Consider the following 15043-nt stretch of genomic DNA (forward strand, 5'->3'; position numbering starts at 1 on the left):
AACCTTGTTCCTAGAAATGTTGCTGCAAATGTCCTGAAAAGCCCTCTTTCTAATACAAAAGAGGCTTATAGGTTAAAACTGGGCATGCGATCATTCAAGAGATGAGGACTGGTAATAACACTGCCATCTTATCAGAAAAGGTTAAACAGGGACCTCAAATTATAAGATGTTTGGAACACAACATTTTTTTCAACCAAATAAAAAAAATGAAGTTTAATTTCCCAAAATTTTATTAAAAACGGACTGTCATCAGATATTTTATTGCAAAGATGAAATCTCACAACAGAGCAGTAAAGTTTGCTGTACTAACAATCCTTAAGTAAATATAAATTCTTTTTGTAGTTCTTGAACTTGAGAGGTTATGTTGTTATTTTTTTTAAGGTGTTTTCTTTTTTCCATGAGTCTTGGACAAACATTTTCCCACAAGGATTTCTATTTATTGAAATAACTTGTTACTAAGGTAAGTGTGTGTGTGGTGATGAGGAGGGAGAAATGGTAGTACTCATATTAGTCTTTGAAAAATTAGAAAAACAATTCCCAGTCCATTTCTTAAAAATCGTTATTATTTGGTCCTCTTTTGATGTAAAAGCTGACATTTTATTTTCTGAATCTTCGGTCTTTACTTTGTACCTTAAAAGAATGAAAATAACTCTCTTCAGCCAAGCATAATAGTCCCATGGCAGATAAAAACTAAAATTGAAAGGAAAGTTTTTAATATATTCTATAACATGCATTTGTTTATGGCTACCTTAACTGTATATTTTTTAGATCTAACTTCTCCTTAGGTAGCACTTTTGATTTTAAAAAGTGCTGAGGCAAGTGTCTAGTAGCAGAATATGTCTATATGTCTATTTTCTTCCAATTGAAAATATTTTATAGTTAACAAAACTGCACATAACAAAAATATTCTAAATACAGCACCAATTCCATTAGCATTTACCTAGCAAGCTTGCACCTGGCATTTTGGCATACACACAGGAGTCAGTCTTTGAGGGCAATGGGGGTATAATAGCACCATTTAGTTTTATCTTTAGTTCTATGAGAGCTAAACAGATGTGTGACCAATGGTATAGGTACTCCATGACAATACTATGCGATTTCCACACATTGATTCGGGAATGACCTGCACCAAAGGGGGAAAAAAAGTTAGTGTGAATAGTTTTGCACTTTTTAAATTAAAATGTAAGTTCCATTATTATGATGAAAGTTCATTAGATATGTTTGGAGTAAAAACCATAGCAGAATCTTGTTTAAATATCTAAGAATTAAAAAATTTTGGTGTAGTCATCTAATGAAATACTACACAGCATTTAACAACAATTAAAGAATTAGAGCTATATATATCATGTGGCTAAATCTCAAAACATTGAGCACAAAATGTAAGTTGTAGGATAATATGTTCTTTGGATACAATTTTTAAAAGTTTTAAAACCTGTAAAACAATATTATATTGTTCATGGATTCATAAGCATATAGTAAAAGTAAGAAATCATGCATAATAAATACCAAATTCATAATAGTATTATCTCTAGGGAGGAAGAAAATAGGATCAGAGAGGGTAGAAAGTCTCAACTGTTCCTTTAATGTTTCTTGTTGTTAATCCTCAAGGAGAATATTTTTCCATTGATTTTTAGAGAGTGGGAGGAAAGGAGGGAGAGGAAGAGAGACAGACAGACGACAGACAGACATTAATGTGAGAAAACATTGATTGGTTGTGTCCCACACCCACCCCAACTGGGCTGGGATCGAACTTGCAACCCTTCTGTGCTCTCGTTGATACTAACCTCTGAGAACACTAGCCAGGGCCTTATAATGTTTTCTTTTTTTAAAACAGTCCAACTCAAACATCATAATATTAAGGTTGGATATAGAATATGGGTCCATAATGACTACAGGTGTTAGTCTCAAACTTCTATGTTTGAAATATTTCTTAATTTAAAATTACTTTAAAATATAGAGTCACTACATACCATTAAGATTCATGTAAAATTGAAAAGCATTAAACTGCCATTTATAAAAGTTACTTTTTCCCAGAAGTCAATGACTAATGGTCAAATGCAGCGGTTCTCAACCTGTGGGTCGCGACCCCTTTGGCGGTCGAACGACCCTTTCACAGGGGTCGCCTAAGACCATCCTGTATATCAGATATTTACATTACGATTCATAACAGTAGCAACATTACAGTTATGAAGTAGCAACGAAAATAATTTTATGGTTGGGTCACAACATGAGGAACTGTATTTAAAGGGCCAGAAGGTTGAGAACCACTGGTCTAATGGAAAGAATATACGGTAGTGTTGAACAGATCTGGGTTCCAATTATTTTTTAAATATTTTTTTTATTGATTTCAGAGAGAGGAATGGAGAGGGAAAAAAGGATAGAAACATCATTGGATCAGCTGCCTCCTGCACAGCCCCAGGCATGTGCCCTGAGTTCATTGGTTGACATTCAACCACTGAGCCACATTAGCTGGGCATGGGTTCTAATCTTGACTTTACCCCAACTAGTCTTGTGCCCTGGAGCAGGTCACCTAATTGTTCTGAACCTGTTTCTTCTTCCATAAAACAGGGATAATACCTCAGAATTGTTATGAAAATTAACGAGAAAATATATGTGAAAATCTGACACAGAGTAGTTGCTAAAAAAAAATAAATATTAATTGCCGCCTTTCAGATGCCTCCCACCCTCAGGTCTATGCCTAACTCAACAATGTTTGCTGATTTGAGTTGAATAAACCATAAATAATATTTATAATTGAATAAGAGGTTTTAAATATTTCCTATCCATAGTTTTTTTTAAAAAAAATATATATTTTATTGATTTTTTACAGAGAAGAAAGGGGGGGGGGGATAGAGAGTTAGAAACATCGGTCAGCTGCCTCCTGAACACTCCCCACTGGGGATGTGCCCGCAACCAAGGTACATGCCCTTGACCGGAATCGAACCTGGGACCCTTCAGGCCGCAGGCCAATGCTCCATCCACTGAGCCAAACCGGCCAGGGCCATAGTTCTTTTTTAAAAAATTGATTTTAGAGAGAGAGGGAGGGATGGGGTCAGAGAGACAGCTAGAAAGAGAAACATGGATTGGTTGCCTCCCAACCAGGGATTGAACCCACTATCTGAGCATATGCTCTAACTGGCAATCAAACTAGTGACCTTTCAGTGCCTGGGACAATGCTCAACAAAGCAAGCCACACTGGCCAGGGCTCTCCATAGCTCTTTAACAATGACAATTGTTACTTATGGATATCTATTAAATGAAAGACAACAATTTTACTTCCCTATCGTCTGTCAACATGAAGGCACATAAAATGTGGAAAACATTCACAAGTCTCAAATTTTTTTTAAACTGACTTTAAAACGCAGACACAATGTTCTAGAATTCTCTTTTAACACACACACACACACACACACACACACACACACACACAGGCACTGTCTTCTCCCAATTATAAGTGTTCAATAAATGTTGAATTGAAACAACATTCAATTATTGAATAATTAAGTTAGTTTTTTCAAATACTAAGTCTTTTCAGATTATAACTCAGTAACATTAGTGACAATTATGAATAAAAACAAATGCTGGTTCTGAGAGCACATGAAATGTACCTGATTCATCTCATGTTATGGGTAATACTAGACCAATCAACATACAAATGTACAATTTTGAGGTGCATTTTGTTATAATTGATCCCTTTTTGTGTTTATTAGTTCCTGAAACAAACTAATGCTATAGGCTGCAAAGATTACTCTGATTATCTTAATGTTATGAATTTAATTAAATAAAAGTTCACCCCAGAATACTTTTAAAACCAGTCCTAACTGACTTTCTGACATAGGACAGCTCTCCTGCTCCCCACAGCTTTTATTCTCCCCCTCCGAAACCCCCATGAAGAGCTCTGTTTCTTTGATGCCTGCCACCGTGTTCTTATCTGGCATCCAAATGAATAGACTCCTATCTGCAGCCGTTATTAAGCCAGTCAGCCATCGCCATGGTGACTCAAGGACACGAGAAGGGGGAGCGAGGTCACTCCCTTTCACAAGCCCCTGTTGCTTATTTCCTGTCTTGTTACCGGGGACAGAAGCTCCAAACCTGTCTGGGCCATACTTTCTGTTTCCTGCCCTTTCCAGTGAGAGATTGATGTCGTAACAGCTGGCTTTAATTTATTCCTCGAAGGAAGCCTCCATTGCTCTGTGGCAGTGATTTTCAACCTTCTTCGTCTGATGGCACACATAAACTAATTACTAAAATTCTGTGGCACACCAAAAAATATATTCCTTGCCGACCTGACAAAAAAAATAGGTATTCTTTTGATTTATTCACACCTGAAAGCTGTTGTGTTGGCTGTTGTCATTTTTTTATTTGACAATCTGAGGGAAAAGCGGCCAGTGCTCCTGACTAAATAGTCAGGTATTGCACGTTGTAAACATTCTTGTGGCACACCAGTGTGTGGTGGCACAGGAACGGGTTGGAAATTGCTGCTTTGTGGGGTTCCCGTTAACAGTGGTTGAGCACTGCTGCTCTCTTGTGGTGGATAGATGCCAGATCTTTGCAGCAGTTGCACAGATTTTACAATTCTTTCAAGCAAACATACTCCTTTTTTTTCCCCCCCTTTTCTAACCATAAGAAATTGTTGTGCTTTTTTTTTTTTTTTTTTTTTTTGCTTTGCTTTGCATTGGTAAGGGTTATAGGAAATTATTTGAAAACATCTGAGCTAAAATAATTGCTGAGACAAACTTTGAATCTGTTTATGAACCTATTGATTTCAAAAGATTCAAGTTTAATCAAACTTTTAATTACATAGGAAATTCATTTTGCTTAAAACATTAGAATAATATGGGATATTTCTAATTAAACCTCCATTTATGGATCTCTGCTTTAACACTGGATTAAGTTAAATCTTCCACTTTTTTTCTTGAGTTATCAAAGTTTGGGTGGAAGTTTATTCCAGGCTGAACATTGAGTTCTTGCATTAATTTCATTCCTATTGTAAGCACAACTTCTGCACAATATCACATTGTATTGGCTTTTTAAAATGATGTAGCCATAAATCAGATTATGTACAAATTGAAATCAATGCAATTTATCTTTATAAAAATTCATACTTTAATATAGCAGCTTTTAAATTCTTAGATCATATCCCTCTATCAGTAACAGATGTTGAACATGATCCAAATATATGTGTATATATATATATATTTTTAAATATATTTTATTGATTTTTTACAGAGAGAAAGGAGAGAGATAGTTAGAAACATCGATGAGAGAGAAACATCGATCAGCTGCCTCCTGCACATCTCCCACTGGGGATGTGCCCACAACCCAGGTACATGCCCTTGACTGGAATCGAACCCGGGACCCTTCAGTCCGCAGGCCGACGCTCTATCCACTGAGCCAAACCGGTTTCGGCCAAATATATGTATATTTATTTATAAATTATTTATTTTAAAACAGTAAAAAATAGAAATCCGACATTGATGGGATAAATGTATTACAAATAAAAGTCCTGCACTATTTTCTTGCACTTCAGTGGTTGTAGGTATCAGTTGTTTGTGCCTTTTGTTTGCTCCTTTTTGTTGGAGCTTAGTGGGGAAAGCCTACAGGTGTCTCAGTATTCAGTAGACACACTCATACTCTCCCCGTTTTCACTCTGGTACTCTCCCTTCTCAGCTGTGTCTGATGTCCCCTAGGTCAGAGACTTTCTATGTTACCTTAACTGAGGAAAAAGTTTCTAGGGTTGGGGTGAGGAGTTGCCTAGTGTGCAGGAGATGTAAAGAAGATGACATACAAACACCAAAACACTGAAACAGAAGGAAGGAGGAGAAACAACAGGGAGAAGAAAACTTTAAAAAATAATTATCATTAATACCTTCAGAGAGAGAAGACATTTCATTCAAGAAACAGAACAGATGTTGTAATAGCAAGTATTTAAAGAACAGCAACAACAAAGCTCTTAGACATTAAAGCACGCAGAAACAAATATTCAATAGGATTAGAAGAATGAGAATGTCTCAGAAAGTGGGGAAAAAAAGACAAAAAGATGCAAAATAGGAGGAAAAATACAAGGATTTGGGAGACTAAATTTAGGCGATCTAATGTCTAAACAATAGGAATTCCAAAGACACAATACAGAAAAGAGGGCAGGGCCACCACCAACCTCTAGGTCATCTTTGTGTAAATGAGAAAAAGACACCCACCATGGAAGAATGCACTCTGTGAGCACATAGCTTGATGAGCAGAAAAAGGTGTGTCAAGAAAGAGATGCCCCTCATACAAGCAGATGTGGCCTTATGCTAAAGCACACAGTTTAATGAATGGACTCCTGGTTCGATTTCAGCCCCCTCCCACCTCCTCAGTAGAGCACCTTTGTGCAGTGTACAAATTCCACAGTCATAAGTAGCAACCTTGATGCCATGGAGGAAATTATCAAGGACTTAAGGACCTGAGTTTCACAATTGAAAAGGCCCAGTGAATGCTTATATCAATGGATGGAAACAGACCCATATAAAAGCTTATCATTATGAAATTTGACAGTCTTTGAGATAAAAGGTAATTCTACAGCTTTGGTGGCACAGAAAAAGGTCACATGCACAGAATCAAATCAGAACGGATACGGACTTCTCAATAGCAATCTTGGAAGATTCCAAGTTTCTTGTGACCTTGGAGCCATTTCCTTAGGAACATAGAGTTTACATTTGACCCAGCATTCCACTCCTCGCTACATAACCACAAGAACTAAAAATATATGCTCACACAAAAACTTGTAAACTGATGTTCACAATAGCCCAAAAGTAGAAGCAACCCACTTGTCTATTGACTGATAACTAGATATGTAAAATGTGGGATATCCATATAATAGAATATTATTTGGCTGTAGAAGAGGAATTAAGTACTGATACATGCTAGAACATAGATGAAACTTGAAGCATTATGCTAAGTGAAAGAAGCCAGATACAAAAAGCCACATATTGTATGATTCCATTTATACGAAATGTCCAGAATAGGCAAAACTGGATAGAAAGTAGATTGGTGGTTGCCAGGGGCTGGGATGGGGATGGGCATGGGAGAGTGACTGCTAATGGGTACTGGGTTTCTTTTGGAGTGATAAAAATGTTCTAAAATTAGATAATGGTGATGGTTACACAACCTGATGAATATACTAAAAAAACACACACACACTGAATGGCACACTTTAAAATGGTGAAATTTGTGGTAATTGAATTATATCTCAATTTCGGGGGAGGAGGGGGGGACAATGAGCAATGTCTTCTAAATTATTATTACCTGGCAAACTTTCAGACATGAAAGGTCTCAAAAAATTTACCAATCATGCGCTCCAACTCAGAAAACTACTGGAAAAATGCTGTCTCAAAACACAGGAGTAGGTCAAGAAAGAATGAACTAAGAGAATGGCAAAATAAATTTCTATGGGGTCAGAAAAGTAAATATCAGGAAGGCAGCTGAGTAGCAGATCGGGGGTGCAGGAAGACTCCAGATAGAAAATTAAAATCTCTAGAAGGAATGGCTCAAAAAAAAAAATTAGAACTAAAAATATTACCTGATAAATGTAACCTTTTGGGAAATTATATCTACACTAATAAATGAGAAAAATGGTAATTGGCGTACGGCGATACCGTTTTCATTGGCTAATCAGGGCTATATGCAAATTAACTGCCAACTAAGATTGGCAGTTAACTGCCAACAAGATGGCAGTTAATTTGCATATGTAGGCACAATGCAGGGAGGCGAAAGGGAAAGCAGGAAGAAGCCCCCTGCCACTGACAGTGATCTGAAACCCAGGGGGGAGCTAAGAGCTGGGGGGCAGGGCAAAGGCAGCCCTGGCGCTGCCTTTGCCCTGCCCCCCAGCCATGATTGGAGAATCAGGTGCCTTTTCCGCCCTGGCCAGTGATAGCAGGAAGTAGGGGTGGAGCCAGCGATGGGAGCTGGGCACAGTCGAAGCTGGCAGTCCCAGGAGCTAGGGGTCCCTTGCCTGGGCCTAAAGCGGAGACCACGATCGCGGGGCCGCTGCAGCTGCGGGTCCCTGCTGCCCGGGCCGGATGCCTCAGCCAGAGGCGTACTGTAGGGGCAGGGGCGGAGCCCGCGTGATCGCGGCGCCCCCCGCTGCCACTGCGGGTCCCCGCTGCCCGGGCCGGACGCCTAGGCCAGAGGCGTTAGGCCTGGGCAGGGGCAGAGCCTGCAACCGCGGGGAGCTGGGGGTCCCCTGCCCAGGCCTGACACCTCTGCCGGAGGCCTCAGGCCTGGTCAGGGGCCGATCCGGGGATTGGTGATCGGAGGATGATGAGGGTCAACTCCTCTGGCCAAGGCATCAGGCCTGGGTCGGGGGCGGAGCCGGGGAGTGGGGGGATATGATGGTCCCCTTGCCCAGGCCTGAAGCCTGGGTCAGAGGCGTCAGGCTTGGGCGGGGGGTGGAGCAAGCGATCAGAGGGAGATGGGGGTCCCCTGCCCAGGCATGATTCCTGGGCCAGAGGCCTCAGGCCTGGGCGGGGGCCAGAGCCAGTGATCGGGGGGAGATGGGGGCCCCCTGTCCAAGCCTGACACCTCTGGCGGAGGCGTCAGGCCTGGGCAAGGGGCCGATCCTGCGATTGGAGGGTGATGGGGGTCAATGCCTGAGGGCTCCCAGTATGTGAGAGGGGGCAGGCTGGGCTGAGGGACACTCCCCCCCCCACACACACACCCAGTGCACGAATTTCGTGCACCGGGCCCCTAGTAAAGAGATAAATGGAAGGGGTAGGAATTATCAAGAAGTACAAATAAAATTAAGCAATTTAAAAAATAAAATGCAATTATTTATTTCATGAAAAATTAAAAGTGAAAAAGGAGCAATCAATATGCTGCAGTGCTCAGTTGTGGATAATATTTGCATTGGCAAAATCATGTAAACATTGCATTTTGACTTAATCCCCATTTGTAATATAACTACATCAGGAGGATAGGGTAAGAGAATGGTGGTGTAACAACTAAACTTTCATCTATAAAGAGAAAATCAATTGACAAGGTTTAAAATTGATGAATTAAAGATAGCAATATTACAAAAACTAGAAATATTGAAATGTGCTATTGCCAGAAGAAACAGTTAAATGGGCAAAAAAGAATTGCCCCTAGTGAGGGGACCTGGGGTGAGTGAGAAGAGAAGAAAGATGGGCTACTGACTCTGTGAGAAGTTTTTTAGTTCTTTTAGACCTTTTTAAGAACTTTAATAAAAAATACATTTTTTATAGTCCTTTGGGTAAAAAATGGTTTTAATATCACTAAAATAAAAAATTATGAGTGTCAAAGGAACCTGAAAAATATGCTTGCCTTAAATAGAAAAAGTTCTCATTAAACTGATTTTTAACAGTCTTTATCAGATATCAAACCAGCAATGATATTACTTAGACAAAACCAATTTTAGTTATTTCCTTTAATTCAGTAACTACTGTTGGAAAACTTCAAATTTTAAAATCAAAAGGCATGATAAAGAGCAGAAAGAAAATTGCTGATTTCAGTTTTCTTCTTTCTTTTTATTCCCAGATGACTTGGACGGACAATGGAAGGGGTCTACTTGCACGGGAAATGGGTCAAGCATCCAGGCCCCCAAATAGTCTCCTGAACAGTGTGTGAGTGAATGCTTGTCTAATATCTTAATTAAAAGGGCCCTGAAGAGGTTCTTGCCAGGACAAAGGGAATCTGCTCTAACACCGAACAGATGTTTCCTTCTCTAGGGCCTGAAATCCATGAGCAACTCGTAAATGGCACATTCTAGGCTTCCTGTTAAACCTGGGTCTAACTGTGATAGCAGCTCTTTTCCTACAAGTAGGAGCCAGCAAGCCCCGGAAGGGACTACCACCCAACAATGCTAGGTCCAAGTGGTGACAATCATCTTTATAAATAATCACACTGAGTCTGGCTTCTTTGGCCGAGGGGAACCCTGGGACTTGCAGAAAAAGTAGAGGGCCTAGGAAACTCCTGCTGAGATCAGTGTCTGTGGACAGAGAGAGCCTCAGATTTTCTTTTCTTTTTTTTGATTTCCCTGCGGGAAGGAAGTGTGGCCACTTGGGAGAAATACAGGTTCTAGACAGCAGAGTGATTCTGGCTTTACTAGGAGACAGCTCTTCTTCCCTCTGGGTCTGAGAACATTTACCAGTAGACAACATCTGTCCAAACTCCCTGGGAAGGAAACATGGGGAAGGTATGGGACACCTTACAGAAAGACTATGCCAGGCTGGCCACAGAGGTCAAAAGTGGAGTGGGGAGAACAGATTCTTGAGAAGATAGTCGGGTCATGGGTCTTTAGGTAGGAGAGGCCAACTACTGGGAGTACTTTAGGCAGAAGGTAGCAGGTTATTGATATGCTACTGCATGTATAGCTGTCGGGGTGGCCAGTGGAGTCACTGGGTCCCCCACAGGGAAGTATTCCAGTAACATTCACATACAATGGTACAGACTTGAGAGGATAAGCATACTGAACAAAGCTGCTCCTTCATAGATGACTGCCTCATCTAGAGGTGACACAGCTGCCTGGAATTCCACCAGAAAACAAAATACCCCTTTCTAGAAACGCAAACCCAGATCACAATGAGATATTACATTGTACCCGCTAGAATGATTATCATAAAAAGGACAAGAAATCAGTGTTGGCAAGGATGTGAAGAAAGAACGCTTGTGCACTGTTGGTGGGAATGTAAATTGATATAGACACTTTGGAAGACAGTATGGAGTTTCCTCAAAACATTAGCAGTAGAATTTCCATATGGTTAAGCAAGTCCCCTCTTCTTGTATACAGTTGAAGGAAATGAAGTCACTATCTTGAGATACCTGCATTCCTTTGTTCATTGCAGCATTACAATAGAGAAGACGTATAAACAATATTCATTAACAGATGAATAAAGAAAATGCGGCATAGGTAATGGAATATTATTCAACTATAAAAAGAGAAAACCCTGCCATTTGCTACAACATGGCAAATGCCCTTGAGAGCATTATGCTAAGTAAAATAAGTCAGACAGAGACATACTGTATAATCTCACTTATATGTGGAATCTAAAAAAACTGACCTCATAGAAACAGAACAGATTGTTAGTCGGCAGAGGTGGGGGTTGAGGGTGTGGGGGAAATAGACGAAGGTGGTCAAAAGGTACAAACTTCTAGTTATAACAAATAACATGTGTAGCCTTGTGATTACAGTTAACAATACTGCATTGTGTATGAAAGTTGTCAAAACAATAGTAGATCTGAAAAGTTCTCATGTAAGAAAATATAACTATGTATGGTGCTTGATGTCAACTAAACCGATTGTGGGGATCATTTTACAATATATACATATACAGTGAACAAATGTAGACCTAGTTTATGCACGTATACATATATCAGATTAGTTTAAGAATGTTATGTCATTATCTTAATAAAAGTAAGAGTTGACAGCAGAAGTCCTAAGAAAGTGTGGGTACATCATCAGCCCTAATTCTGTCTTCCTGGCAAAATCATTAGTTTGGAAGGCTTGGTGGGTTAGGAGCTATGCTAACAGTCCCTCCCCATCCAGAGAACTTCTACAAATATTATTGGTAGCATTTCATGTTGGGTGGGGTGGTTGAGTAGGTGCCGTACTTAATGCTGCTAGAAGATTCAATAAACTTTGAGCAACAGAATCCGATGCCAGAAGACTCCTTTCTTTTTGGCACAAAGAGAAAGGGGCCCCAAAGAGTTCTGCTTCCTTTCCCCAAATGGGGAGCTTAGAATACAGTTGCATCTGAAGGAGAGAGGGTTGGTATCTGGGTGGCTGATGAACTGTCTTGATTGCTGCAGAGGCTATGATAATGCTGAAGGCTTGGTGCTGGTGGTAGGGTAGCCTAGGGAATATTGGTTTCTGGCTGAATCCAGGATTGTTAGTATTCCTGCCACCTGAGGACACTGTTGGAAAAGAGAAAGTGGTGGGAATCATTGGAGATCAAGGGTGCTCCGGAATTAGCTAGCACAGGTCAAAGTGGCAGCAAGCAGAGCAAACAGAAATTAGCATGTTTTCTGAAACAAAGGGGTTATATAAGACATGCGGATCAGAGGTGGGCCTTAAGAGAATCCCTTGAAACATTGGTACAATTCCACAGAAGATGCCTTTGTCTGGGAATAGGCTTATTAAGGGCTGAGAGCCAATTCCTGGATACACCTGCAAGGTAGAGAGCGGAGGGGCCTGCTCCTCATTTCCAGATCCCATCTCACAGAGGGACTGGATTTGACAGTGATGGGAGCCTGAGTCCTCACCCAAGAAAGGGAGCATCAGTCTGAGAGGACACAAGTGACCCTGGCAGCAGGGTCTGGATCTAGGCCAAGAGTCTGGCAATATGGATGGGGACCAAAGTGGTTAAGGGCTCAAGGAGAAAGTCAATTTGACAAACTGGTCACACATGGAGGGCAGGGGGTCCTGGGGCTCACGAATGGGAACTGAATCTACTCCAAAGGGAAGAGCACCAACGAGGAACTGACATAGAAAACATTTCTTCGGGATTGTTAAGTCCCCAGTGAACGGTGAACAAATGTGGACCTAGTTTATGCATGTATACGATGAACAAGTAGTCATTTTGTTGTTGCTACTGTTATTGTTTCCCTTGAATCACTTCCTTAGAAGAAGTGAGACCTGTAACACCTATGAATCCAGAGGCTCTCCTGAATCAGCCCAGACCCATGAGGCCCTTCCTAATACGAATTCTAATCTATACTCATGTCGCTCATAATCCCCACTAATTCATGGTAACTTTTATTTGAATCTTGTGTTTTCTCTTATTTTCTAGCACTCCCAAACTTCTGGGAGTATCTCGTCTTCCTATGCTAGACAACTCCTTTCTCAAACATGCGCCCCAGCTCACGGCTCTGTGCTCCCCCTGTACTGTATGCGTCCACTGCCACAGACACCCCGAGGATTGTGGTTGTCTTCCTCTGAGTTGCCTTTTCATTCCTCTCGCCCTAGGACTCTCTCTGGTTCTGAGTCTCTCGGCCTAATATAAGAATCACAGAAGTGCAGAAACCCTTCTGACTTGATCTAGAATTTCCACAGAAAGTAGGTGAGGGGAAGAGGTAGGGGAAGGACAGGTTTACTGAACAATTTCTAGAGTCGTTTTCCCAACTAATACTAGTTTTTCATGAGTAACAAAAAGGAACAAACCTTAAATTTATTCCTTACTGTTCCATTCACATAAGTGACCTGAGGTCTCCATTCGGGTAATGCGCACCCATGGAGGAATGTGTGCTTGCATATGTACAGCATGGGGCAAGAGTAGGTTTACAGTTGTGAGTATACAAAGCAGAGTTTATTCTTGTATTGTTATTGTAATTATTGTATTTTCCATATGAACAACTGTAGACCTACTTTTGCCTGCCTCTGTAGACCAGTATTTACTCTCACATGTGGCTAATTCTCCATGGCCAAAGAGCTCATCACCTTCTCCAGCCTGGGAGCCTCACTGCTCTAGATTCCTGCTGATTCTCCTCCAAAAAGTGAGTGGGAGACAGATGTGCTTCTGAATTCTCATGTGGGTGGCAGAGGCGGTCACTTTGGGGAATGCATACATTATAGCCAGTGTCCCTCCTTTTAGGAGACCATATTCAGAACTATTTTTCCTAAAAATTGAATTTGTGAGCTACTTGCTTTATTCAGATATCTCTTGCAACTGTGTTTTATTGTTGTTAGTACAATTTAGACCAGCCGTGGGCAAACTATGGCCCTCGGGCCGGATCCGGCCCATTTGAAATGAATAAAACTAAAAAAAAAAAAAAGACCGTACCCTTTTATGTAATGATGTTTACTTTGAATTTACATTAGTTCACACAAACACTCCATCTAGCCCTCTGGTCCAGTTTAAGAACCCATTGTGGTCCTCGAGTCAAAAAGTTTGCCCACCCCTGATTTAGCCCATAATTAAATAGAAATTTACCTTTGAGATAGTTACCAATGAGCTTTAAATTAACTTTTACATTCTTCGCAGTTGGATCAAAGGCACAAATACTCTCAACTAAGTGTTTGTTAAAGTACTGTGAATAAAGAACAAAAATTATGGGATCACCAGCGAGTGGAACTAGAGTACCCAATTCACCAGTTTGTATAATTTCATTTATATAAATTAGAAAACAGGCAAAACCAGCGTATGGTATTAGAAGTCAGACTTCTGGTCACCCTAGGTGTGTGTATGTGGGGGGAAGGGAGTCATGGGAGAGAGTGCAAAGGAGGGCTTTTGAGATGCCCCTAGGACCTGTTTCTTAATTTAGGTGGTTACAAATGTTCATTGTGTAAAAATCCTTGCATTTGTACACTTATGATTCGTGCAGTTATGATTTGCATGCCTAAACTTGTGTGGGTTATTTTTCAATAAAAAGAATACTTAAAAGGAACTTACCAGTTTACATTTATCCCAAATTTCTAATTCATGTGATGATTCCAACTCTGGATGAATGAACAAGATAACCGCTGTCAGGATGTCAGGTATTAGTTTTGCATTGGCTTCCAACTCATGTAACTGGCTGGCTGTCAGAGATTTATTTGACTGTATTGCAGAACGGTAATCATAGAGCAACAGTGATACAAAGTCCATGGAGGTAAGCTGCCGAAGGCTTTTCTGCAGCTCTTGCAGCATGATTCGGAAAAAGAGAACTCCTGCCTGCTGGACTTCTCCTGCATTTTCAATCTCTGGAATAACAGAATTATATCCCACATGGTTGTTTATACATACATTATATTTTTCAGAGGATTCTGAGCATAATATAATAAACTTCTTTTAGAAAAAAGATCATATCTTACAGTTTTAAACAATCTTAGTTTTTCTAGTCATGAAATCAAAAGGCAGAAATGAAACTACACCTGGTAAAATGCACAGGAAGAGGCTTTGAGGAAAGGTGAAAGGAAACTCGTGTTTTGACATTAGATCTTTGTTTGAATATCTACTCTCCCCCTTATTCTTTTGTCTCTCTGAACCTCCTCTTCCTTTTCTGTGAGAATGGGATTGATTCCTACTTCTCTGGTGAGTGTGGACATTAAATGAGTTGATATAATCAGGCCAGA

At 40.4% G+C, this 15043-nt stretch overlaps 1 protein-coding gene across 1 annotated transcript in view; it reads right to left on the reverse strand.

Annotated features, from left to right (window-relative positions):
- Window positions 1-402: 402 nt before the first annotated feature.
- EFCAB5 (EF-hand calcium binding domain 5) overlaps window positions 403-15043 on the reverse strand; it is a 104154-nt gene continuing 89513 nt past the window's right edge. Inside the window, exons 22-24 of the mRNA XM_081108939.1 lie at window positions 14382-14671; window positions 13923-14019; window positions 403-1123 (exon numbers count right to left, since the gene is read on the reverse strand). Coding sequence (XP_080965065.1) covers window positions 930-1123; window positions 13923-14019; window positions 14382-14671 — 581 coding nt within the window. The 3' untranslated portion in view covers window positions 403-929. The remainder of the gene's footprint in view (window positions 1124-13922; window positions 14020-14381; window positions 14672-15043) is intronic.

The sequence above is a fragment of the Myotis nattereri genome (assembly GCF_964212035.1).
Source record: "Myotis nattereri genome assembly, chromosome: 16".
In the NCBI taxonomy this organism is placed as follows: Eukaryota; Metazoa; Chordata; class Mammalia; order Chiroptera; family Vespertilionidae; genus Myotis; species Myotis nattereri.